This window comes from Gymnoscopelus braueri, assembly GCF_963280865.1.
Source record: "Gymnoscopelus braueri genome assembly, chromosome: 7".
Lineage (NCBI taxonomy): Eukaryota > Metazoa > Chordata > Actinopteri > Myctophiformes > Myctophidae > Gymnoscopelus > Gymnoscopelus braueri.
Genome location: NC_137608.1, coordinates 3,094,645 through 3,120,082, shown reverse-complemented (window position 1 = coordinate 3,120,082; position 25,438 = coordinate 3,094,645). Strand labels below are relative to the sequence as shown.

At 41.8% G+C, this 25,438-nt stretch overlaps 1 protein-coding gene across 1 annotated transcript in view; it reads right to left on the bottom strand.

The window, feature by feature from the left end:
• Nucleotides 1-648: 648 nt before the first annotated feature.
• mtmr12 (myotubularin related protein 12) overlaps nt 649-25,438 on the bottom strand; it is a 34,431-nt gene continuing 9,641 nt past the window's right edge. Inside the window, exons 2-16 of the mRNA XM_080432860.1 lie at nt 25,239-25,299; nt 24,320-24,459; nt 19,819-19,891; nt 19,563-19,702; nt 19,134-19,224; nt 17,034-17,157; nt 15,930-16,005; nt 15,744-15,841; nt 14,495-14,619; nt 11,691-11,769; nt 11,515-11,585; nt 8,974-9,143; nt 7,444-7,620; nt 5,559-5,714; nt 649-4,231 (exon numbers count right to left, since the gene is read on the bottom strand). Of these exons, the coding sequence (XP_080288986.1) occupies nt 3,623-4,231; nt 5,559-5,714; nt 7,444-7,620; nt 8,974-9,143; nt 11,515-11,585; nt 11,691-11,769; nt 14,495-14,619; nt 15,744-15,841; nt 15,930-16,005; nt 17,034-17,157; nt 19,134-19,224; nt 19,563-19,702; nt 19,819-19,891; nt 24,320-24,459; nt 25,239-25,299 (2,190 nt within the window). The 3' untranslated portion in view covers nt 649-3,622. The remainder of the gene's footprint in view (nt 4,232-5,558; nt 5,715-7,443; nt 7,621-8,973; nt 9,144-11,514; nt 11,586-11,690; nt 11,770-14,494; nt 14,620-15,743; nt 15,842-15,929; nt 16,006-17,033; nt 17,158-19,133; nt 19,225-19,562; nt 19,703-19,818; nt 19,892-24,319; nt 24,460-25,238; nt 25,300-25,438) is intronic.

Genomic DNA, 25,438 nt, shown 5'->3' with positions numbered 1-25,438 from the left:
AGAAATACAAATTCTAATCATTGGCTGCTGAAGCTGTGGAAGAAAGCAAGACTTATTGTTCCTCGTGTCACTCAGTAGAACTCGGAATAGAGAATACCATGCTGTGCAAAAAGTTGTGTCTATAAGTGACGCAGAAATGGGGATAACTCGTGACCACCTAGAGATGGTCAAGAAGCCATGAGATTGCATTCTAAATAATATGCTGAGGTCTCAAATACATTTTTGCCTTTGCTCTTGACCTCCATGTGGCCTTTGTTTAAAAAAACACAGCGGCAACAAGCAAAATAAAGGTCCATCTATCAGCAAAGACTTGAACAAAAGAAACAATACAGTACATCTGTAGACGTTTATGCCAGGATGTTTTTGTAAGGATGATTTTATTTGAACAACTGTAAGTGCTGAATATGCTAAATGTTTTATTGCAAAATGCAAATGTTGAGATGATTAAAGAGAAGGGGGGCATATTTGTGGAACTCATTTCTAGTGACTGCGTCCATTGTTTTAGTTAGTATAAGGCGCAATCTTTTCAATGTTTGGTTGTGAATTAATCAGATTACAATTGTTTTGTAATCTAAGGGATTACTTATTACAAAAAAATGGCATACAACTTGTGTTCAGTAATACATACACTACATCATGTGAGTATAGAGCAATCTTTTATTCCAAAGTCATCATGACAAATCTACAAATCTGCATTGAGTTTAAACATTGTTGACACCATCCGACGCATTTAGATGCTTATACAATGTGCAGTATAACAGATTAAGCATAGAACAGTATTCTACATCAGTAGTGCAGTGAAAATATATATATTTATATATATATATATATATATATCAAGATTTATAAAAAATAAAAAGTGACTATTTTCTCAAACACCAGTAGCAAATAACAGTACATCTTTGCCTCCCTATTTTCAGTGGGCCCAAAAGCTTAAGGCATACAAGACAGCTTTAGTTAAGCATGATTTATACTTTGTCATACGGCGGTATCGCACACCGAAAACAGCAGATCTACAAGCTCACGGCGCAACATGGATGTGACGCGTCGTGAGCTTGTATATCGGCTATCATCTGCTCATGGCGCCGTCGGAAGACGTTGCATAAATTAAAGGTTAGGCAGCAGTAAAGTTGGTCCACTTGAAAAGAAACGTCCTCATATTCTCACCTCCACAGCTTCATTTGACATAAGTGCATAAAGTGTGCGTGTCACAAGAACACATCATTGGTTTCACTGAGAGTGCGAGACGTTTGAAACATGAGGTCAAATGTACACATCAAAAATCCTCCTGATTCACGCACCTACAACTGCAACCATCAGTAGTAAATGGGGAGGTTGGTTTCAGGATCAAAACAGCCCGTGTCCTAAGCCACAGTGTTCAATACACTGCTTATTAACACTGAGCCAGCTTATCAAAGCATCTTTTTATGGGCATTCATCATATGATAAATGAAATCTGAGATATACAAGATAAACACAACTCAAGCCAGCTGAGACTATATTCTCATTCTATATACTCATTCTACTTACTTACCAATACTGAATTCTGATTCTTTAAGTATAGCATTCAGGTTGCATTCAGGTTGACTTTTAAATTCTAAAACATAATTACATTTAAACTAAAATTAGATTTCCCCCCAAACACAATACAATAGCCTATATAGCATCACTTCCATACACTAGTTCCTATTATATATTTACAGTGTAAAGATGTGTACATTTACTGTGAATAATAACCATTAAAATGTCATTAGTAATTTAAAAACAAATAACTTTGTGGATATAATCATAAACCATCTAATCTTCTGCACCACGTGAAAAGGATCAATTTCTCAAAGTAACTTCCATATGAAAATAGCCTGGAATCTTAGAGCTCAACAAAAAAGACCTTACCCGTAGCCATAACTTTTGAAATACGCAGCCCATGTATGCTTTACTTACAATGTAAAGTTTACATGAACATAAAGTCTTTATAAGGGTTCTCTGTAAGCGTATCACATACAAGTCTTTTCAAACTCCTGTATTAACAACTTAAACCCTGTATTGACCGGCGGTCTCCAGGGGTCTATACGAGGCCCCCTCCTTGTTTCCGTCCACACCAAATATCTTTAGTGAAAGTAGCCGATCTTCAGCGTTTTGAGCTTGTTTCGAAGAATATTTGTTCCACTCCAGAATAGGGAAGCTAAAGTTCATGTGGTTAGGATTGTCCACACTAAGCACTATAACTATAACGACTACAGTGGTGAACAATATCGTTATAGTGCTTTGTGTGGACGGCCCCTTATTCATCGTTTTCTGAACTACACTTTATGGGGATGGAATGGTATCCACTGAGAGAAACAGCTGCATACCTCACTGACTTGTAGCAGTGCCAACACATTTCAACAGGGGCTATTGACAATTTCTGAAAAGAGACTTGATAACAAGTGATTAATGGATAGAAGTCTATCATTTTGATCGCTTGAGTTTGAAAAGCCCAGGTCAAGTTAAGTGTGATTATTCTTGTGGCCAGCAGATGGCTCTGCAATTTATTTTACAATTCTGTTTTCTTGGACAGTGTCTTTTTTTTAAGGCAAACTGTCTCTCAGCCTACCACATGGAACTGGCTTTAACCACATGAACATTCTCTTTCATTTCAGGGGTCAGTACAGACCACTTGGGGAGCCCGGTCAACAAAGTATATAGGGTTTAAGTCCATGTTATAGCTTCCCTTTTACGAACCCCAAGTGCTGCAATTTGCTCTAATGGCTCTTTTTGTGGTTGCATATTAGCTTTTTTGTTGTTGCATATTTGGTCATTTGGCTCCTATTTTACAGAAAGCAGCAGAATCGGAGGGGAAATGGCTTTTTTTCCCGATAGAAACACACAGATATCATACATAGATTAGGGGGGGGGGGGGGGGGAGTCCGGTACACTGCCAACGTTCATAGCAAGGTTTTGAAGAAATTCCATCAATGTTTGATGTTGCTCATCTTAGGTGCTACTCAAAAAAAGATCATCTCACTTCTGTCCATTCAACAATGCCAACAAATAGACTGTTACCATGGCATTACCCTCTCCTTAGGTGGTCCCACAGTGCATCCATACACAGTGTTGATCCATCGAATGCTCTTGGGAAAAGTATCAAAGCTCGGAAAATACGAAATCTCCCTTTTATGTACCCGGCTGCACTTTGCGCTAATGGCTCTTGTTTGCATATTTTCTGGGGCACAAGCGGTATAGCTTTGGCCATCGGTTCTAAGGCAGTATCCAAGTGGATAAATCTTACGTTTGGGCCACTGCAAAAAAAGAATACAAAATAAAATACAATAAAAAGATGAAGGAAATTCCTAATGAGAGACTTTAAAACGACCCAAGACTGTTGAGTGTTGGTCTCAATGTGGGGTGGGGGGGGGATGGTCTCCAGTAGAATGACAAACAGTTAAAAACAAAATGTAGGCTCTATTTTATTTTTCGCCTATTCAAAAATCACCTAATTTTGACGCGTTGTGAGCTTGTAGATCGGGTATTTTTGAAAAAACGTGACAAATCATCTCTTATGGGGGTGCCTGGCACAAAATCCCCTCAATTTAACGTCAATTTAAGGGTCCTTGACATGAAAATATCTGAGGAACCACTCTTGTCAGACGATGGATTCGGGATCAGCGGCGTCCTCTTTGTCCGCCAGGTTCCCCGAAGCCATGAGGCTCTGCAGCACACTGGTGGGAATGGCTGGCTTGTAGGACCAGTTGTGTCTCAGCGTGGTGAAGGGGAAGGACGACGAGAGGCGCACGGAGGACCTGCCGTCCGCCTCGGCCGCCGCGCCGGTCCTGGCCCTGATGGATCGCTGGTGGTTGGAGGAGGAGCCGCCGCCGTGGCGCTCCAGCCGCCTCTGCAGCTCGCGCACCTCGCCCTGCAACTCTGACACTTTGCTGAGGACGGTGACGGCGCCGCCGCCGAAGATTTGCACCTCCTGGATCCAGCGGAGGTACCGCTGCATCCAGACGCGGACGGACGTCCAGTCCAGGCAGGGCAGGATCAGGCCGTGGTGGTCCAGGGGCTTGCGCTGCCAGGTCTCGTAGAACTCCCGGGTGGCGGACGAGGGGTGTGGCGTCTCCGGGGACAGCATCCAGCGGCTGATCCGCTTGACGCGCAGCATCTTCTTGAGGCTCTCGGCTTCGTCTTTGAAGAAGCCTTTCTTTGGCGGCGGGGTCTTGCAGGCGGTGGGCAAGGACAGCTGCCTCTGGTGCCCCTGAAATGGAAACATTCAGGATTTTCTTATCATTGCTGTCAGGCAGAAACCTCTTACCTCCATATTCTAACTTTTTGTGTTTTTTTCCGTAAATTAATACCCTACTTGATCATACAACAGCGTCACACAAAAGCATCAAAAGTAGCAGATCCGCAAGCTCGAAACGCGGCAAATCTGCTACTTTTGCTACTTTTCAATTTGAACAGTTTTGGACAGTTTCCATCCGACAGAGACTTTATAAGTCTATCCTACTGATTAATATCAACTTGCTACATAAAAAAAAAAGATGGCTCAATGGTGTTTTTATTACTTTTAAGACAAGAAACTGGCCTTTTTAAATAAAGAATGCAACAATCTTTGGTAAAAAAAAAAAGCTCTATATTGTGATAGTATTCATTGCTACAAAAGTGTTTGTTCAGTAACAGGAGGCTCCCCAGCTCTTTTATAAAGAGAAAATAAATGTTCAGGTGGGTGACCAATTTCAACCAATCAGGAGAGAGAACCCATTTACCAGCTTACATTTGGTTCAAATTCCAATATTGTCTGCTAATTCTTTTGTCTAATCACTTACAATTTCACTAGTTTATCCTGTATTAGTTTGCATATCCTGTATGAGCTCTCCTGATTGGATGAAATTGGTATCCTGAACATGTATTTTCTGTCTACTATAGAGCTGGAGAGACGGGGAGACCCCTGTCACTGAACAAACACACTCTAGTAATGATTGCTTTGGGAATATAGAGCTATTTAACACTTATTTTAACAAACCAATATCACTTATGCTCTCTTTAATTCTAACGGCAACAGAAACCTGTGACCATGATTAAGACATGATTGTAGCATCCATTTCCATGTCATGCATCACATCTACTAGAGCTCTCCTCCAAAAAAAAATGTTTAGATTTAGGTACAACAACACGTGTCTAGACCAAGATGGCTGGCTCATTATGCAAGTTGTTTCTGATGGTGCCGTGTCTTAAAATACCTCAAGGTTCAAGAAGTTTTTATTTGTCACTGATTTATACAAGTACAAGCAGCTAAATGCTGTTGGGACTTGTCACTGCAGTGCAGATCGTTACATACATATAACGAAAATATATTAAAGCTTATAAAATAAAAAATAGAATAGAATGACAATAATAAAAAAATATATATACTGTATACAAATATACAGTGATAGGGCAATACGCTAATACTTAGGGGCTTGTTCACCCAAATGTGCAAAGTGACCATGTGCAGAAGCACAAAGCAACATGATCAATCAATGTGCAAGTTGTCACGTACGTATAAATACAGTAGAATGAGCAGCATTTCTCAGACAAATTACCTTAGGTCGTGATCTGGGCACGGACTTGTCGTGCTTGGGCTTCTCAGTGTACAGGGGGTTAAGGAAGAGGTCCTGGGCCCTGCAGTCGAATTGCACCGACCAGTCCCACACCGTGGGACAGTTCAATGGGCCCCTTTGTGAGTGCGGCGACTCGGCCTGCCAAGACAAGCAAGCAGGGGGTGGGAGGGGGCAGGGGATGGGTGTGAGTTAGGGCTTGTAAACACTGCGGGATTTCATTAAATATTCTCTGAACCAGTTAACCACTTGAGTCCTCCATACTTTGTCCCATGACAAATAGCGAAAATAGCCAATCTACATCGGCTATTGTCGCTATGTTTTTCAGCATTTGAGATAGTTGGTTTTATCCTTTTGACAGATATGTCGAAATATCATGTAGATAATTTTTTATAAATAAAAACATCAAAAAACAATCAATCAACAAACTAAATTAAGCACAATGTTATACAACAGTTTCTTTTTTTTATGTTATCGAATTTATCTTTATTTGTCATATTTCTGCACCCTCAGAAATACAGCAGAGATAGATAGATAGATCACGTCTACATGTCCCGACCAGCCATTATGCCTTTGCTGTACATCCTTTTATTACTGCATTGATCCATATAGGGAAATCATTTTTGTGGGCCACCCTTTGCAGAGTTGAATGCAACGGCAATTAGGGAGTCTATGGCTTAATCAGGGATACTTCACATTTGGAGGCGTTTTCCCTGCATATCGTTGCTGTCGGTCAGAAACCTTGTATCTCCATATTTCACCATTTCATGTTCTTGTATTTGTAAATGAATGCCCTACTTTGTCATACAACGGCATCGAGCAAAAGTATTTGGAAAGAATTTGAAAGTTAATGTCGCTAAGTGTGTCTGTAGGTTTTATACATATTTAACCAATGAAAAGTATTAACAAGAGCTTGTGACTAAATAATAACTACATTGGATCCATTGGAACACAGGTTATTTTCCCCCCTCCATTTCCTGAAAAGTTAACGGTTTTGGGCCTACAAGGTTTCTGCTCGACAGCAGTGATATTTTATATATAAATTAATACAGAAAGCTTCACAGCCGGCCCTAGGGTGCCTTCCACAGTAGCGCTCTGTGCATAATGCAGTGTACAGTACAGTGGTCTACAGTGCTGCTCAGAGACGTGGGAGAATAGTAGTCTCTTGTGCTTCGACGGCAGACTAGCGGTCACTACTTGGCCATGTTTAGTGTCACTCTGCAAGCAGCAGTTATCAAAAAGCACAGTTCCAATCTTTACATGCTATGCAAACGTTAAGAGAAGTGGCTCTGCCCACAGAGAGCTACATTGTGGTTCACTTTCACATGGGACTACCAGCATGTACACTACAGGACCTCGACACATGGCCTGTTCTGACTAAAGACATGATATTCACTCATACTGTACATACATTGTTGATAGACTGTAAATATTAAGCATGGGACTATATGCGATATTATCGTTTGTCACGAAAAAAAGGAAAAAAAGTTGCATAGCAGAATTTTTTTATTATCGCCAAATTGTTCTCCGTCATACACTGGGATCAATTCGCCTTTGCCAATTTGCATATCCGGCATAGATAGAAACAACAGATACGGAAATGAATGTGTGTGTCGAGCTTAGACTTAGAAAAATACATTACGAATCAACCACTTAAGCCCTATTTAATAGTGAAAATAGCCGATCTACAAGCTCACAACACGTCGCAATGCGACACGTTGTGAGCTTGTAAATTTGCTATTTTTGCTTTTTCTTTTCACTATTAAGTTTTTTTCCGCAGCCAAATACATATGAATTTGGGTGGTCCTTGACATGAAAACGTTTGAGAACCACCAGTGCAGTAGAGTGTGTGAAGAGGGGTGTGTTATACCCTGAGGACAGTGGCTCTGTGGTGGTGGGTGTTGAACAGGAAGGTGCTGAACACAGGCACGTGGATGCTGTCGGACAGCACGGTCAGGTAGGTCTCTGAGAACTGGAAGGACGGTCCGTACTGGTGCAGCAGCTGCCACACACACTCCAGGAAGAGCAGGAACACCGGAGACATGTTCTGCCAGGGTGGGAGGGGGGAGGGGGACAAATGAGTCATGTGTTTCACAAACATAGCCTATGAAAAAGCCCAGTTAAAAGGGGGTGTAAGTGATATTTTTGGGAACATGACATGTTCTTTATCCGTGAACAGGTTTTTTTGTTTTCATTTTAAAATACAGGACAGAGTTAACCGCAAACAGAACAGAAAGAACAGAACAAAGCAAAACAGAAACGACAACAACTACCATACAACAAAACAAACCCTAGCAATTGTTCACAATTCTCAATAAGTGCTCACACCTGTAGTTTAATCAGCCTCGGGCTATAAAAGCTGACTGTCTCTCCTCAGAAAGGTGCCCACTCTCCTCAGTGGACGACACACTGTAAGCTACTGACTCCATCTTTCTGGGATTTGTTTTTGTGTCTCTCACAGACAACGTAGGGTGAGCCTATGTACTGGAAAGCACACTGTTTAAACTACACCAGTTTAGAAAGAACTTCCGTTTTGCCTTGTTTGAGACCCTTCCCTAAGTAAGCCTTACCGAGCCATGTGGCCCCATATCTCCTGTTTCTGTAGCATGAAGCGGAAGCGAAAACCCCAAATCCAACTCTTGATGCAGAGTGCCAAGCAGGGAGGCATGGGGTCCCATTTTTGTAGTCTTTGGTATGACCCGGCCGGGGGAATCGAACCCCGACCTCCCAATCTCAAGGCGGACACTCTAACCACAAACCCACTGAGCTGAGACCCTTTCCTACCCCACCTCTATTACCTCGACTTGGAATAAACTGTAGTTTCAACCTGAACATTCAGACGCTGTCATTGATCTGCACTTCACAATCTATCATACCCTGAGCATGGCCACTGCCTCGTTTACTGTCTGAAAGAGAGCTGTCAAAAAGCGATCTCTGAAGTTGTTGATCCCTCTCAGTGATCAGTAAAGCTCTGATCCATATCAGACAGTGGCGTGAAGGTTGGGGCGTTGGGTAATTGGGATTGTTCATTTCAGTTTCATTTTATTTTTATTTATTCCATTTAAGGTTTCACATACATGATACTTTTACATATTCCACAAATGAAAAGGAGCAGGAAGAAGATAAATCTTATTATACCTGCCCCTATCTTCAATAATAACTCATCAAATAATAGATGATCTGCCCAATGACTACCAACCAGTACATCACTACATATACCATACAAGCTATACCATGATTCATCAAATACAAATTAAGGAAAAATAAATAACCATCCAATAACTATCCAATTCATAATTTATGATGTTCCCCCTTGTAAACACCTTCTTAAACTGAAACATCGTTGTACGACTCTTCAAGAAGTCCATAACTTTATTGTGTGAGTTTTTTTTCTCTCTACCTCTTTATCCTTGAGGTGCAGCTGGTTGCAGCGGTCCAGGAAGTTGTGTCCTCCCGCCACCCATTCCTTCTGGACCAGGCTCTGGAAGCCCGGTAGAGTCCTGTAGAAGGGGTCCAGCATCAGCTGCACCAGACTGGAGATGACGGGGCAAAGATCTGAGCCACTCTCCTCTGACACACACACACACACACACACAGACTCATCATCACCGTGCAGTTAGGCCGGTCACAATTATGACATGATTGCCTGATCACTAATAAATAGTCCCTGTGAAAATATAACATTTTGTAAAGGCACACATGGTCATGCCTAAATATTTCCAAGTGACATAATGACAAGCAATTAGAATGCGATGGAAATCTTATTTTCATTCATTAATTTTTGCAGTGTTATAACTTAATCATTCACCCATTTAAACAAGTGCTTTAACAGTCATTCAGATCTATACAATTGCAGATCTGGCTTAATTAAGCCCTACAGTAGGCTATACGAGCGCTTACATGCGAGAGGATTTTCGGGAGTCGGGACCGGTGCCACTGTAATCTTTTCATGGAGCGTGAGGTTTCCAAATCCAAATGTATATACAGTAGCTACGTCCTCTGGAGCTACGTGCAATCTGGGTTAAGGATAAAAACCCGACACTGTGATCTTTACGTTGTGGGTTTGGGCCACCGGGACCTCAGCAGGAGATCGGATAGGTAACCTAACCATCTCACCAGCCAGCCATCATACATTAATGTTTACTTTACACATTCATCAATCACTCCATACACGTTCAGATTATGACTGCCTTGCCAGAATATATCTCATAAACGTGGTGCCGCGGTAATGTCCATGACTGCTCGGTAATGGGTTAAAGATTATACCGTCACAGAATACATGGTAATCCCACTGGCAAACACTGTAGGACTGCAGTCAGTGTGCCAAAATGCACAAACAGGTGGGCTTTTATGCAAGTAAGTGCGTGTGTGTGTGTGTGTGTGAGAGGACGCGGAGATGACAGGCGGTGAGACGGGGAAAACTTTCCACGTCGGAGAAGTTGCTCTTTCTTATTGCCTTTTTTTTCTCTTATTACATTTTTGGGTCGTATTCCCGTTCTTCTCGACGTAAAATCGGGGCATTTCGAGCATATTTAAGGGCGTGCTATTTAAATGCCGATTGGTTGCAGCCGCCATATTTATCAACACACCGTCCATTCTTACACTCTGATTGGCAGGAAACGCCCCTTTGATAAATCACACGTGAGCCCCGTCGTAAGATGATTCCTGGGCTCGAATTTAAGCTGGTTTCTACGTTCCATTGATAAATGAGGGGTTTTCGTCTCATGGTCTTCCAGCCATATGTTTCTAACTTCTAAAGTGCACACAGAGGCTGTTTGCTGACTGTATAATTATGATAAAATGGTCTTAGTGAACCAGCCTTTGATCAGTTTTCTCTGGGGTGTGCCCACCGGTAGCTGACCGGATGGTTCTTCAAACACATACTGTTTAACTGCTACTCTCCCCCACATCTGATTCCAGACCTCCACCCCTCTCTGCCCACAGTGTCCTGTCTTTATACCAGTGGTTCTCAAAGTAGGGTTCAGGGACCCCCATGGGTCCTTGAGGGTGTTCCAGTGGGTTCCCAGGAAAATGTGTTAAAATAGCATCAACATCAGTTTATTGTAGGGCTAGCCGATCTACAAGCTCACAACGTGTCGCGGCACATTGTGAACTTGTAGATCTGTAGCCTGGTAAACCCTCCCTCCGGAAATCTCAATTCCATTTCATTTCAGGAGTGAGTCTGGCCTGATCCGCCTGTCTGCAATATTGGCTGTGCTGGAGTTGGGCGGGAGTAATACCGTTGACTGACAACCCCTTCAGCCAATGATAATTTTTCCCCTTCAGCCAATCAGCAGTTCACCAGTCTTAATGTGACGCGACGGGACTTTTGAGACAGCCATACCCAAAATGGGTTGCCTTTTTCGGGTACAATGGTGTCACTGCCCGCCCCTACCGGTTCTCTAATTTTTTTTTTTTAAATAGGCTTTGTCATGATTAATTGACCACATATATGAAGTTAAACAACTACATTCTATCCAAACGATATCTTATAAGTAAATTCCGTGCCTCAAAATAGAAGTTAGAGAGCTTTTTGAAGTAAAAAAAATAGCGGAGAAAACTGCCCACAGAAAAAGATGGCTGCCGTTCGTGTTTTGGGCTCACTCGAACTCGCCACCTGATTGGCCAACTGTCGCTGTCAATCACAGAACGATGTGCGACGACGCTGATAGGCGCGGTCGTTTGGCATATACAGCCAATATTGCAGAGAGGCGGTTCATGCCAGACTCACTCCAGGAATCAAATAGAAATTAGATTTCCGGAGGGAGGGTTTACCAGGCTAGTAGATCTGCTAGTTGTCTTTTTTATCTTGAAAACAATTTAACAAATTGGAAAACTTTAACCACATAAATCTTGTACTGGGGTCCCTGGCACAAAATATTTTCAGATGGGGGTCTGTGTGTTAATTTAGAGAGAGATAGAAATAGGATTAATAACCTACCTGTTATCAGGACATTGGTGTTTTCTGTTTCAAGGCACTCCACAACCTCCAGTGCTTTCTGAAGACACTGCCTGAAACGCATCAGCACAAGTGTTAATACAACAAGTCTGTATTCAATATAATATAGAAGAGAATGCAACAATAACATTGGGGGAGCTTTTTTTTCCCTAGCAGACCTGATGATGTCCAGCCATCCACAGCTGTCTAATGATGAGAACCATTTCATATCGGATACCCAGAAGTCTGTTGTATTGTCTAAGAAAAGAAAGGGGGATAAACGTCAGGACATTAACCACCAAGATTGCACTGGAAGCTGTTAGTATTGCATAGATTTCACCATTTCAGTGCAAGGCGCAAGATCAAACGTTTTGACAAATGACTAACAAGACCCAGCAATTCAACATATGGACACCGTCAGGCTCCATATGTCTCCATATTTCATCTTTTTAATGTTTTTTCACAAATGAATACCCTATTGTATCCTGTCATATGAAGACAGTGCCACCCAAAAGTAGCAAAAATAGCCATTCTACAAGTTCACAACTAGCTTGTAGCTATTTTTTCGCCTGTAGTAACATGCCCAAAATAGGGGCTCCAGGATTAAGGTGGTTTAAGGTAACTCCGGACCAAACAGACTCGTCCAGACTATTGCAGACTACTCCAGACTGCAACAGACTGGTATTCGGTTGGCAAAAGTTGGCATTTAAGTCTGTCAGCCGACTGGCCATTCATGTGCTAATTTGACTTTTAGCCTGCCAGCGTTGCCAGGTCTGCTTATTATAAGCGACTTTGGGCTTGTTTCCCTGCAAAGCCACTTAGGGATGTTCCCAGCGTTTTTTCTTCACTGACGTGCAGTGGTTCCCTGCCCGGCCTTCCTGCCAGGGCAGGAAGGCATCCAAAAAAATTATAAAGATTTTTAAGTCCAAAAATGATTTTTAAGTCCATGGAAATAATGCATTTAACTTGAAGGTTAAGGATGATTGTATTTTAATATATTATAAGAATAGTATAACTATCTGTGAAATATAACCCATTTATTTCACAAAATAATGTGTTGGCAAATGACCAATATTTAGTTATATAGGTCTCAATATGTCACATTCAGCCCTGGACTTCACTGACTGAAGTAGGGGTCACATTAATCACATTAGATTCACAGAATGTATTTTACCCACAAGTTATTTTCATTCAAATGAAATGTGAATGAACTTGCACTAATAATGACTGTAGTTGATTTTTCACTCTTTAAAATATAGTATTTCTTAATTATTAATAATTACAGCTTGTAGATTGGCTATTTTCACGATTTTAAATTGTTTTTAAACAATAATAAAAAAGGAACATACAAGATTTCCACCCGACAGCCATAATATATAGCCAATATATGGTTCTGTATCAGTATATGAGTCCGTTTTTGCAGATTTCATTCTAATTGGCTACTATGCCTGAATATGAATTTCATGAGCCTGGGTAGGTCACCCTGGCTTGGCGGAGATATGCCCTGTAGCGCACACTCCGCACAGCAGCAGCAGGTGAAAGCAATTCACTTAAACGAGGGTTGTGTTGCACACCAAAAAACGGACTAAAACTGTCACATTGTAGCTGCTGAAATAAACTTCCCATTTAGATCATTGTTGACAAATGAACAGGGGACTGGTGTCTAAAAAAAAACTTATTGACAGGAAAATCGCGCATTGATACTTTTACCCAAGTAAAACATTTGAGTACTTTTTCCACCACTGCTGACGTGTACACAACATTTTTACACACCTGCTCCCAATAAATTACATCACCACAGCGCAAAAGTAGGTCAAATCAATCAATCTCTCTCTCTGGGAGCAACAACGAGAAACAACAGTGAATGTAGGTTTTCATAGACATGGTCGCTTGTTTCTCTCACATAATCTGGCAACACCGACAGCCCTCTGTTGTCACTTCGTCTCTGCTACATAGCTGGCCCCAGTCGGCTAAAAAGCTGAACATGTTCGGTCGGCTCTGGGTCGGCCGAAAAGGTCCCGACGGACCCCCCGACGGACCCCTAACCGACTGGACGACGCTTCCCGACGCCAAGTCGGCCCAAAATCGGGCCGACTAGGATTGGTCTGGAGTTAGCTTTAGTGTAACCTCGCGTCACCAGGCTTTCCAGCATGGAGGAGTCTGGTATTCATTCTAAAGCTGAACCGTGCGATCCGGTTTAGAAAAAAGAAGGAGGAAAAAAAGAATTCCCGTGGTGAGTTCCGGTTGGCGTTGCATTGTTTTTGTTCCCCACATAATGCGAATCAATTAGTTTAGTCGCGCTACGAGTTGGGGGGGAAAAATGTATATACCGAACGATTATTATACCAAAAGAAACTAAACGATTATACCAAACTAAACAAATTTTAAACTAGGGGAATCATTTTGGAGGTGCACGGCGTGCTTGGTTCCGGTCATGGGGTTCCGGCCGTTGTTTCCGCTCCAAAACGGATTAGAAAACCAAAAATGGTATTGATCCCAGGCTAGGTTAAATGTGTCTATGGGGTTTATAAATACTTAACCAATGAAAAGTATTAATAACAAGAGCTTGTGACTAAATAATGACTACATTGGATCAGGGTGTCCGGATCCAATATAGCTACCCCTGTCTTGGTAGCTCTGTCGGTAGAGCACTCGTCTTTATACCACAAGGTTCTGGGTGCGGCACCACCAATGTATGAGTACTAGTAGCCCGGTTTGGTTAACTGAGATGTGCTCCACCTCAAGAATCCATCTCTCAGGGGGTTAGCGCATTGCAAATTAGACACCCTCGTTCTAGGCCAATACCGACAACTCCGACCTACTTACTTACATAAACTGCATCCCTTGGAGACACAGGTTCTTTTTTCCATTCCCTGAAAATGACTGGGTTTGGATATCCAAGGTTTCCACCCAACAGCGACAATATGTTTCTTATTGTAAAGTTGCACTAAAATGCTACTGGCAGACATCAAAGGGAACCCACCAATAAGGAAGAAGTGTTTGAACTTGCTGTAGGCCAGCTGGATGTCCTGGACAGTTGGCAGTGTATCAGACAGATCCTCCGTCTTCACAGAGAACAAGTAGTTGTGAGCCACTGCCGTCAGCATTCTGCACACCAACAAAAACACAACCAGTGGTGTAAAGTAACTAAGTACATTTACCCAAGTACTGTACTTAAGTACAATTTTGAGGTATTTTTTACTTTACTGGAGTATTTCCGATGTTCAGTACTTTTACTTCTACTCCACTACATCTCAGAGGCTAATATTACACTTTTACTCCACTACAATTATTTGAAAACTTTAGTTACTAGTTGGATTATTAATTTGGATTATTATTACAAAACATGCATTAACCACTTCAGCCCTACATGTAGATACATTTTGGCCATTTGAAAATAGCAGATCTACAAGCTCACAATGCGTCGCATTGTGAGCTTGTAGATCTGCCATTTCCCCCCCAAAATTATACATTTTATACAGTTGAAACATTGTGAAATGGGACATTCTGCATGAGTACTTTCTTGGTACTTAAGTACATTTTTATACCAATACTTTTACTCAAGTACATTTTTAATTCCAGACTTTCACTTTTATGTTACCTATGGGGTGGAATCTGCCAATGCTTTGTCAATGCAAATGCGTGGATTCATGGTCTTGCGCATCTTTCACTCGAATCCACGCATTTGCATTGACAAAGCATTGGCAGATTCCACCCCATAGGTAAAATAAAAGTGTGGTGTGACTGTGCCCTGACAGAGTATTTCTACATTGCAGTATTGATGCTTTTACCTAAGTAAAAGAGTACTTTTTCCACCACTGAACACAACAGCTCTTTCATCATTTCAAAATGGACACATAACCACTAACAAGGACAACTTCACCCATTTCCAACCTTATCTTCATCTAATTGGTCCTCACTAATGCTCGTTATAAGATGGCACTATTTCTGTCAGCTCGCTCTGTCTCAGAGGAGGACTGTGGACAGTTCTGAAACCTGCCTACCAGTGACATCATTGGTAGGTAGGTTTGGTCACACTAAATCATCTTTTTTTGTTGTTGTATTAATGCAAGAACAATGGCTTATATTTCAACATGTTAAGTTTGCAGGAAGATAAAGGCTGTATTTCGATGTTGTCCACCAACTGTATGGTCCTCGCCTTTTTTGCAATGACGTACTTTATTATCATTTTTACAGATCGTACACAGAGATATCACTTGGCTGACTCTTACTTTTCCATGTAAGCCTGTGCAACAGTGTCCTCCGGTAGAATGGGCAGTGTTGATGTTTTGAAGAGCGCACATCCACTGTGATGGGACCAACACCACATCTGGAGGGACAAAACAGGTGGGCTCAAGATGTAGCATGTCTCTCACACTCTGCAGTGGAAAACTAATGGAACAGTGAAGAGCACCTACTGGCAAGCCCTTTCCCTGGAACTGGCACATGTCTGCTTCAGTAACATTCGTTGGTACAATGAAGAACTGGGGCAAGCTGCCGAAAGAAAGAAAGACAATTTTGTTTATCGTTCAACACATTTACATTACATCATAATGAATCAGGGAATATGCACCTTTTGAAAGTAAAACTAATATAGCTACGTTCATGCACTATATACTTCATACAACACATAGCACAAAATAGCTATCTTAGAATATGTGCCCAAAATAGGATGCCCAGTGGTGTAAAGTAACTAAGTACATGTACTCAAGTACTGAACTTGAGCACAGTTTTGAGGTATTTTTTACTTTACTGGAGTATTTCCAATTTTCTGTACTTTTACTTCTACTCCACTACATCTCAGAGGCAAATATTGTACTTTTACTACACTACAATTATTTGAAAACTTAGTTACTTTGCAGATATACATTTTACATTATAAAACATACTGTAACCACTTTAGCCCTATTTTATACCTAGGCTATTTGAAAATAGCCGATCTACAAGCCCACAACGCGTCGCAAAGCGTTGTGAGCTTGTAGATCTGTTATTTTCAAACATTTTAGTACTTTCACTTTTGGTACTTTAAGTACATTTTGATACCAATACTTTTGTACTTTTACTCAAGTAGAGTTTTTATTCCGGACTTTTACTTATAACAGAGTACTTCTACATTGCAGTATTGGTAATATTTGAGTACTTTTTCCAACATCCCAGTGGTGATGTTTTAACATGTTAAAATGTGGTTAAAATGAGCTTGTACTGTATTTGTAATCCTCTGGCCATGCCCAGGGTAGTAATAGTAGCCAGCCGGGAGTATCAATGCAATTGTGTTTTTGGATTCAACTGGGTATGCTTTCCTGACACGCCTTAAATCGCTAAGTAGTTGATTCTGAGGAAAGCCAGTAGGCTGAAACGTCTATATGGAGCCAGAGAGTGCAGCACCTTTTCCGCTTTTTAAGTTTATTCCCAGTGATCAGCACCTCACCCTAACCTTCTATGGTTAGGGCGAGGTGTGCGTTACCTTTCCTGCTCTATGACTTGTGTCTTTGACATTAGCTGCTTGTAAACACTGAACTCACTGCGGCGAGAGCTCAAAGTTGTCGTTCTCTGTGACCAGTCGACAGGCGCCTCTGCTTCTCTTCATGTCCAGAGCCCAGTCCTCTGCACAGTCAAACATCATAGTCCTCTGTTTCCTCTGCTTCTCTACAAACACAACAAACACTCGATGCTTTCACACTAACACATGTATATGGGACGTCACTGTTGCTAAAATAATTGATGGACAGACTGACAATTCCTCCCCCTAAGAATTTTCATGACGTGGCTCTGAAATTTACGTTTTTATTCACAAGAATGCATAAGTAAGTAGGTCTATACATGGACATATTTGTATATACTGTATATATATATATATACACATTTCCATTATGTGGTCCTTTAAAGAAAGAGGCTAGCCATCTATAACAGTTTGTGTGTGTGTGTGTGTGTGTGTGTGTGTGTGTGTGTGTGTGTGTGTGTGTGAGACAGACCCACGATTCACTAGACTGTGTGCATTTGTGTGCGCATGCGCGTGTGACGAGTGTGTGTGTGACGTGTGTGTGTGTGTGCATGCGCGTGCGCCTGTGTGTGTGTGTGTGTGTGAGAGAGAGGGGGGGGGGGGGACGTTACAATGGTACATTCATGTGAGCAATGTGTTTGAGTGTGATCAGAAATGCGTTGCAACTTGTTGCTTGTGATTTGACAAGTTGAATCTCTTGTGACTTCAGCCTGTATCAGCCAACCTTCAACAAGATGATTCAGACCGGTGACCTTTTTTTTCTGCAATGTTGTAAAACCGTTTCCTCGCATAGTGAATCACTGGTCTGAACTAGGCGTTAGTTACCAGTTAGATACTTTGGTAGAGGTTTGAGTTGTGTAGTTACTAGGCATGTAACGATATCAAAAACTCAGGATACGATAATATCACAATAACAAATCCACAATATGAGATTTATCACAATTAAAATAAAGAAGAAGCAATGACTGGATGTCATTTGGATGTCATAACATGAGCTGCGAGTGTAATCTAGCTCTGAGTAACTAAATTTCACCTTGTGTTTAATGAGATGCACTCTGCTAATTAGAGGCTGGTTCTGTTTCACTTCGTCACCGTTTGACTAAAGCCTGATTTATTCTTGGTTGCACATGGAGTCTGGCACTGAGGGTGGCAGATCTACAAGCACACAATGTGTCACAGCATGACTCATTGTGAGCTATTTACATATTAGACAATTCTATTTACTAATTGCACAGCTGGAACCTCTACCAACATGTCGTTGTGCTTTAATTTGTGGACCAAAGACAATGTTTGGGTTTGGCCTGAAATTTTATCCATTTCCACTTCAGGAAGTTGCGGCCGTGGGATGTTCATTTCAAACGTTTGGAGGGTCGGAAGGAGAATGGATGGACCGCGCTTTACACTGTGTTTTGCAATACAATTATGTTTTAGCGATTCATCATTCAAAGATTACATGGTTCGATGACTGAGGAAATTATGTACTACGCATGATGAAGACGTGCAGCATGGCAGATCATGATCTACAGTAGTAGCTTGTAACAGCAAACAGTGGTGGTGGATGGCCTCCATTTACTCCACAAAGACTACATTTACCCACATTTGGCTATACTGGGTTCCTTTAACAGTTTCACGAGACTACAAATGCAGTCCTGGCGAGAGTTCATTTGGGACCCTGAGTGATTCGCAGACATTCATGCTAAATAGTGTTCTATTCTTATTGGGTAATGGTTAATTAACCCTGAACGAGTTTCGGTTACCGATTAAATTTGTATCGCCACCAAAGTTGTGGTGAAAAGCTGACTCCAGTGATGTCACTGGGGTAGGACTATAACCTGTGAAAACTCCAACTGTTACTTCCTGGTTTTAGGCGCTATACATTAACCATAAATGATATAGAAAAGATAAACATAAATAAAATACAGTATTTTCTAGTTTTTGTCTGAGAAATAATTAAAATAATAATCAATAATCATCAAGTTGTCAGGAATCTCATTTTGTTATTATCGTTTGAAAACTGTGAGAAAAAGTGCATGGTGAACCCAATATGGTGCAATGTATGGAATGGTGAGTTGAGTGAGTGGCTCTAGGGTTCGTGTGGTTAAACATTCACTGAATCACTTACCTGGACAAGCGGTGTTTTCACAGTAAGAAAAGGCAAAGAGGTTTTTCAAAGACTTCGGCTCTAAACAGTGGTGTACAATTCCTTGGAAGATCTACAAGATAAGCAAATCAACACAAACGTGTGTGTTATGCACGTGAATCTAATAGCAAATACATTGTTTCAGATATCATGCTATTAGTCAAGTAAATGATAAAATACATGTAGCAATACAAAACAACAATATACAAAAACTAAACCCCCACACACACACACACACACACACACACACACACACACACACACACACACACACACACACACACACACACACACACACACACACACACACACACACACACACACACACACACACACACACACACACACACACACACACACACACACACACACACACACACACACACACACGTAAGGCAAGGGTGTCCATACTCTTTTAGCATCTTTCTCTTCAGAGTAGGTAAGGACGAAGGTAAACACTCTCAGGTCTTTGCAGTGGAAGATGAGCTTAGACGGACACTTGTTCTTCGCCAGGCTTCCTGTGGTGATCAACTTCCTCTTGTCCTCATACCCTGAAGCCAAAACCACCAACATGATGACAATACGCACACATACCACACATTGTCCCACGTATCATTAGTCAAAGACTGAACCAATCGAGCTAAGCAGCTTTTGTTCAGCTGTGTACCTCCATAGATGTGATCCACGCATGACAGAGGGATGTCGTTTGGCCCGTAGAGTTTGTTTCTGAAAAGCTGAGTCTGAAATGGAAAATAATGCCATTACAGTGGGTCTGGATTTATATACCTGAAAACAACAGATTCAGTATTAGTGGATTAAAATGACCTCTTTCATATAAAAGGTACTGTATATGAAGTTGAAAACCCCAGAACTTAATTTAGAGTAACAAAACTTCACAGATTTTAACCAATCTGTAGGTAACGGTTAATACAATATAACTCCAACCATCTGCAATGGTTAGAGGTGTTCTCCCTATGAATACAAGAGCTCTCCCCGCAAAACACTTTTTCCCCGGGTCAAATCTGGTGACCTCGAAACGGTCACCACCAGGTATTCTTAACCCTAACCTCCGTAAACCTATAGTAAGTAAGCCTTGCCGAGCCATGAGGCCCAACTTATTCCTAAATGCAACCTCAGTAAAACTATGCCTAAACCTAACCTTATTCCTAAACTTAACCTCAGTAAAACTACGCCTAAACCTAACCTTATTCCTAAACTTAACCTCAGTAAAACTACGCCTAAACCTAACCTTACTCCTAAACTTAACCTCAGTAAAACTATGCCTAAACCTAACCTTATTCCTAAACTTAACCTCAGTAAAACTACGCCTAAACCTAACTTTATTCCTAAACTTAACCTCAGTAAAACTACGCCTAAACCTAACCTTATTCCTAAACTTAACCTCAGTAAAACTACGCCTAAACCTAACCTTACTCCTAAACTTAACCTCAGTAAAACTACGCCTAAACCTAACCTTACTCCTAAACTTAACCTCAGTAAAACTATGCCTAAACCTAACTTTATTCCTAAACTTAACCTCAGTAAAACTATGCCTAAACCTAACTTTATTCCTAAACTTAACCTCAGTAAAACTACGCCTAAACCTAACCTTATTCCTAAACTTAACCTCAGTAAAACTACGCCTAAACCTAACCTTACTCCTAAACTTAACCTCAGTAAAACTACGCCTAAACCTAACCTTACTCCTAAACTTAACCTCAGTAAAACTATGCCTAAACCTAACTTTATTCCTAAACTTATCCATCCATCCATCCATCTTCAACCGCTTATCCGGAGTCGGGTCGCGGGGGCAACAGTTCCAGCAGAGAGCTCCATACCTTCCTCTCCTGAGCAACATTAGCAACTTCCTCCTGGGGGATCCCGAGGCGTTCCCAGGCCAGTGTGGAGATGTAATCCGCCCATCTGGTCCTTGGTCTGCCCCGGGGTCTCCTCCCAGTGGGACGTGCAGCGAGGACCTCCCTAGGGAGACGCTCGGGAGGCATCCGTACTAGATGCCCGAACCACCTAAGCTGGCTCCTTTCCAAGCGAAGGAGCAGCGACTCTACTCCGAGTCTCTCCCGGGTGACCGAACTTCTCACCCTATCTCTAAGGGAGATGCCAGCCACCCGTCTGAGAAAACTCATTTCGGCCGCTTGTACCCGCGACCTTATTCTTTCGGTCATGACCCACACTTCATGACCATAGGTGAGAGTAGGAACGAAGATTGCTCGGAAGACCGAGAGCTTTGCCTTCTGGCTCAGCTCTCTTTTCGTCACCACAGTGCGGTACAGCGACTGCAATACCGCTCCTGCTGCTCCGATTCTCCGGCTGATCTCCTGCTCCGTCCTCCCCTCACTCGTGAACAAGACCCCGAGATACTTAAACTCCTTCACCTGGGGCAAAGCCTCATTCCCTACCCGGACTGCACAATCCACCGGTTTCCTGCTGAGAACCATGGCCTCAGATTTGGAGATGCTGATTTTCATCCCAGCCGACGCACACTCGACTGCGAACCGATCCAGTGAGAGCTGAAGGTCCCGGACCGATGGTGCCATCAGGACCACATCATCCGCAAAAAGCAGTGACGCAACCCTTAGCTCACCGAACCGTATACCCTCTCCGCCACGACTTCGCCTCGAGATCCTGTCCATGAAAATCACAAACAGGATAGGTGACAAGGCGCAGCCCTGTCTGAGACCAACCCCCACTGGAAAATAATCCGACTTACTGCCGAGCACACGGACACAGCTCTCGCTTTGGGCGTACAGAGATTGGATGGCCCTCAACAAGGTCCCCCTCACCCCATATTCCCGCAGCACCTCCCACAGAAACTCCCGGGGGACCCTGTCATATGCCTTCTCCAAATCCACAAAACACATGTAGACCGGATATGCATACTCCCAGGCCCTCTCCAGGATCCCTGCCAGAGTAAAGAGTTGGTCAGTTGTTCCACGACCAGGACGGAAACCACATTGCTCCTCTTGAATCTGAGGTTCGACTATCGGCCGGACCCTCCTTTCCTAAACTTAACCTCAGTAAAACTATGCCTAAACCTAACCTTATTCCTAAACTTAACCTCAGTAAAACTATGCCAAAACCTAACCTTATTCCTAAACTTAGTAAAACTATGCCTAAACCTAACCTTATTCCTAAACTTAGTAAAACTATGCTAAAACCTAACCTTATTCCTAAACTTAGTAAAACTATGCCTAAACCTAACCTTATTCCTAAACCTTACCTTATTCCTAAACTTAACCTCAGTAAAACTATGCCTAACCCTAAACTTACTCCCAACCTTATCCTCAGTAAAAACGAACACAAGAATTGAAGAACCGCTGGGGGCGAGCGGTCCGCAGACAAAATGGGGCGAGCGTGTTTTGGTGCGAGCGTTCCGGTTCCGGTTCCGGTTATTGACACTTTTAGACCCTGCTGTCTGTCGGATAGGACAACTACTGCTATTGTCTGAACCCCAAAGCTCAATATCTCTCCTGCCCAAGTGGGCGTACTGTCTTAGCTCACAGGTAGAAGTCCTTTTCTCCTGCGCGGGAGACCTGGGTTAGAATCCCTGGATCCCAAAATGCAATGGATTGCATTAAATAAACAGTGTACATTTACAGGATATTGTTATTGTTGCAAAGGAGGTGGATTGAGGCAATCAGTACAGTTATGTAGTGTAGGTGCTTGATGGTAGAGTGAATGCAATCAACCTATTCATGAATGCAACTGCATGGAGGGACAGTAGCATCAAAGACTTAAGACTGCACTATAGAAACTAAGACAATACTACATTTGACTCCGTTTTCACCTGAAAGAGGAAACTTATATGCAGGAGAACTACTTTAAGTAGTGCCCGAGAGAAATTTAGGACATGAGTCATTCACACACTTCTCCAAATGGCTTCTGTTATGGGTCAATGTGGCTTTCTCTGAGTAACTTGAGTATGGGTACTTCTTCATTTTCAGTACCAGAATATAGTCAGACAGACTCAGAATATACAGTAGATGGTAAATGGGAAGTTTGTTTAGCGGACATTCAATGCGTTTCACAAAAGAACTGTCAACAAATTAAATGGAAAGTAAATACTAATGTTTAGTATTGAGATGTACTGAGCATCAATTGAGACTGTAGAAGGAAGGCACTGGAGCCAGCTCGGACAATTAACGCCTTTTTATTTAATCAATTGAGACTATTGAAACCATTATTCCTTGCCATCAACCAAGAAATGTTAAAACGTGTAAAAAATAAGTTCACACTGTAAAAAAAATGATAAAATAAAATAGGCCCTGCCTCTTTACATAAAAATAAATAACCAAAAAGGAGACCGCAAGTGTAAAAGACCTTTTTAAAAAAAAGGTGCTGGTCAGTGCGTTACCAATCATGATAAATTGCATCTGTTGACTCAAGATTGCTGGCTCAAACCCTCTGCAACAGGTATTCAAATTGCCCCTCACATAGCCTGAATTAATAAGCTTTAAAACGAGCTTCATCAAGACATCTAGACGATTGTGATCCTCCACCCCGCTGTCGGGGGTGGAGGATGTTGCACCTTTCATTTTCAGCAGGAAAATGGTTTTTCTTTCATAACAGGCAGTCAGTGTGAACACACACTTAAGGAGCACTTCACCCACTTTCTACCATGTCTTCATATCACTAATCCTCACTAATGTTTATTATAAGCTGGTACGATTTTCGTTTACTCACTCTGCTTCTCATTTGTCTGCTATGGACCTGCCTACCAATGACATCATCGACGGGGATTCTAAGCTAAAATAAACTATAGCCTTTCTCTTCCTGGAAAGTTACAATGCTGAAATAGAAGCCATAATTGTTGCATTCATTAAAATTCTAAAATAAAAGCGTTAAATCTAGTTTGTAATGACTAAACATGCACACCGATGATGTCACTGCTAGGCAGGTCTCTGAACTGTTCACAGCCCTCGTTGGAGATGCAGAGTGAGTAGACATAAATGGTACCATATTATAATGAGCATTAATAGTGACAAGTTACCAATTATATGAATATAAGATTGAAAATGGGTCCAGTGGTCCTTCAACCACATGAACCATAGCCCTATCCTGGCCATGTCATAATAAGCGAACAAGATCTACAAGATGTAGATCTACTATTTTCTCTGAAGACAAATAAGCAGATAAAATGTTGGTCTCACCGCGTCTTCCGACGGTTCCTCATCGCTAACAAACGACACACGGAAGTTGGTGCAGAGCAGCGTCCCGAACACTCCGCGCTGGGACAGGTCGTCCTGGGTTTCCTTCACCACTGTGCTAGCACTGCAGAACACCACCTCGCCTGCAGGAGGCGCCACACATACAGGTGCAAGAGGATTACTATTTTGCACGTTGGTTTTCATAACAGTGTTACCAAGTGCTTCACAAACTACATTTAAAGGGTAGTGTATTTGATATTTTTTGGTTAAAACGAAACGTCGCTTGTTAAAATGTTATATTCTGATAGTAACCGTAGCTATAGGATGTTTGTTCAATGACAGGGGTCTCCCCGTGTCTCCAGCTTTAATGAGCAGAAAATACATTTTCAGGCGGGAACTAAACAATTTCATGCAATCAGCAGAGAAAATTATCAGCTCACAAATGTATAGTGTTCCAATTCCAATGTTGTCTTCTCATTTATTTGTGTCATCACTTCGAATTTCAGTTGTTTATCCTGTATGAGTTCTCTCTCCTGATTGGTTGAAATAGACATTCACAATTTACTAGAGCTATTTATTGCCAGACCCAAGGGGTCGGGCTTACATGAGGCTTTGTACCTGTTTCGTCCATACATGGGCATGGTCACTTTGTCCTCCGGCCCCAGCCAAAAAAAAGTCTGTCACTTTGTCCTCCGGCCCCAGCCAAAAGAAAGTCTGTCCCCCTTTCGTCACGAACTATTCATGACATCATTATTATGTCACAAGTATGTAATTAAGTAAAGCTCATCAGCTCATCAGCTTCATTCTGGGTCTGGCAGAACCAGGTCTCCTGGTCTTGTTTTATTTATATTATTTACTTTAACCTCAAAATATGACACTTACAGCACCTTTAAATAAGCATGGTAATAAAATGTAATTTTACCTGGTAATAGATCAGGGTGTTTCTCCTTCTTTGGTGTGCTTGGTGTCTCTGACTTGATTTCCTGTAAATCAAAAGACGTCGTTTTATTTTGGTTGTTCTATCAACAATATTCACTAGTCTTGATAGAACGGCCTATTTTTCCTTGCCTAGACATCGCCATTATAATATTGTAGCTCACAACCATAAAAATGTACACAAAC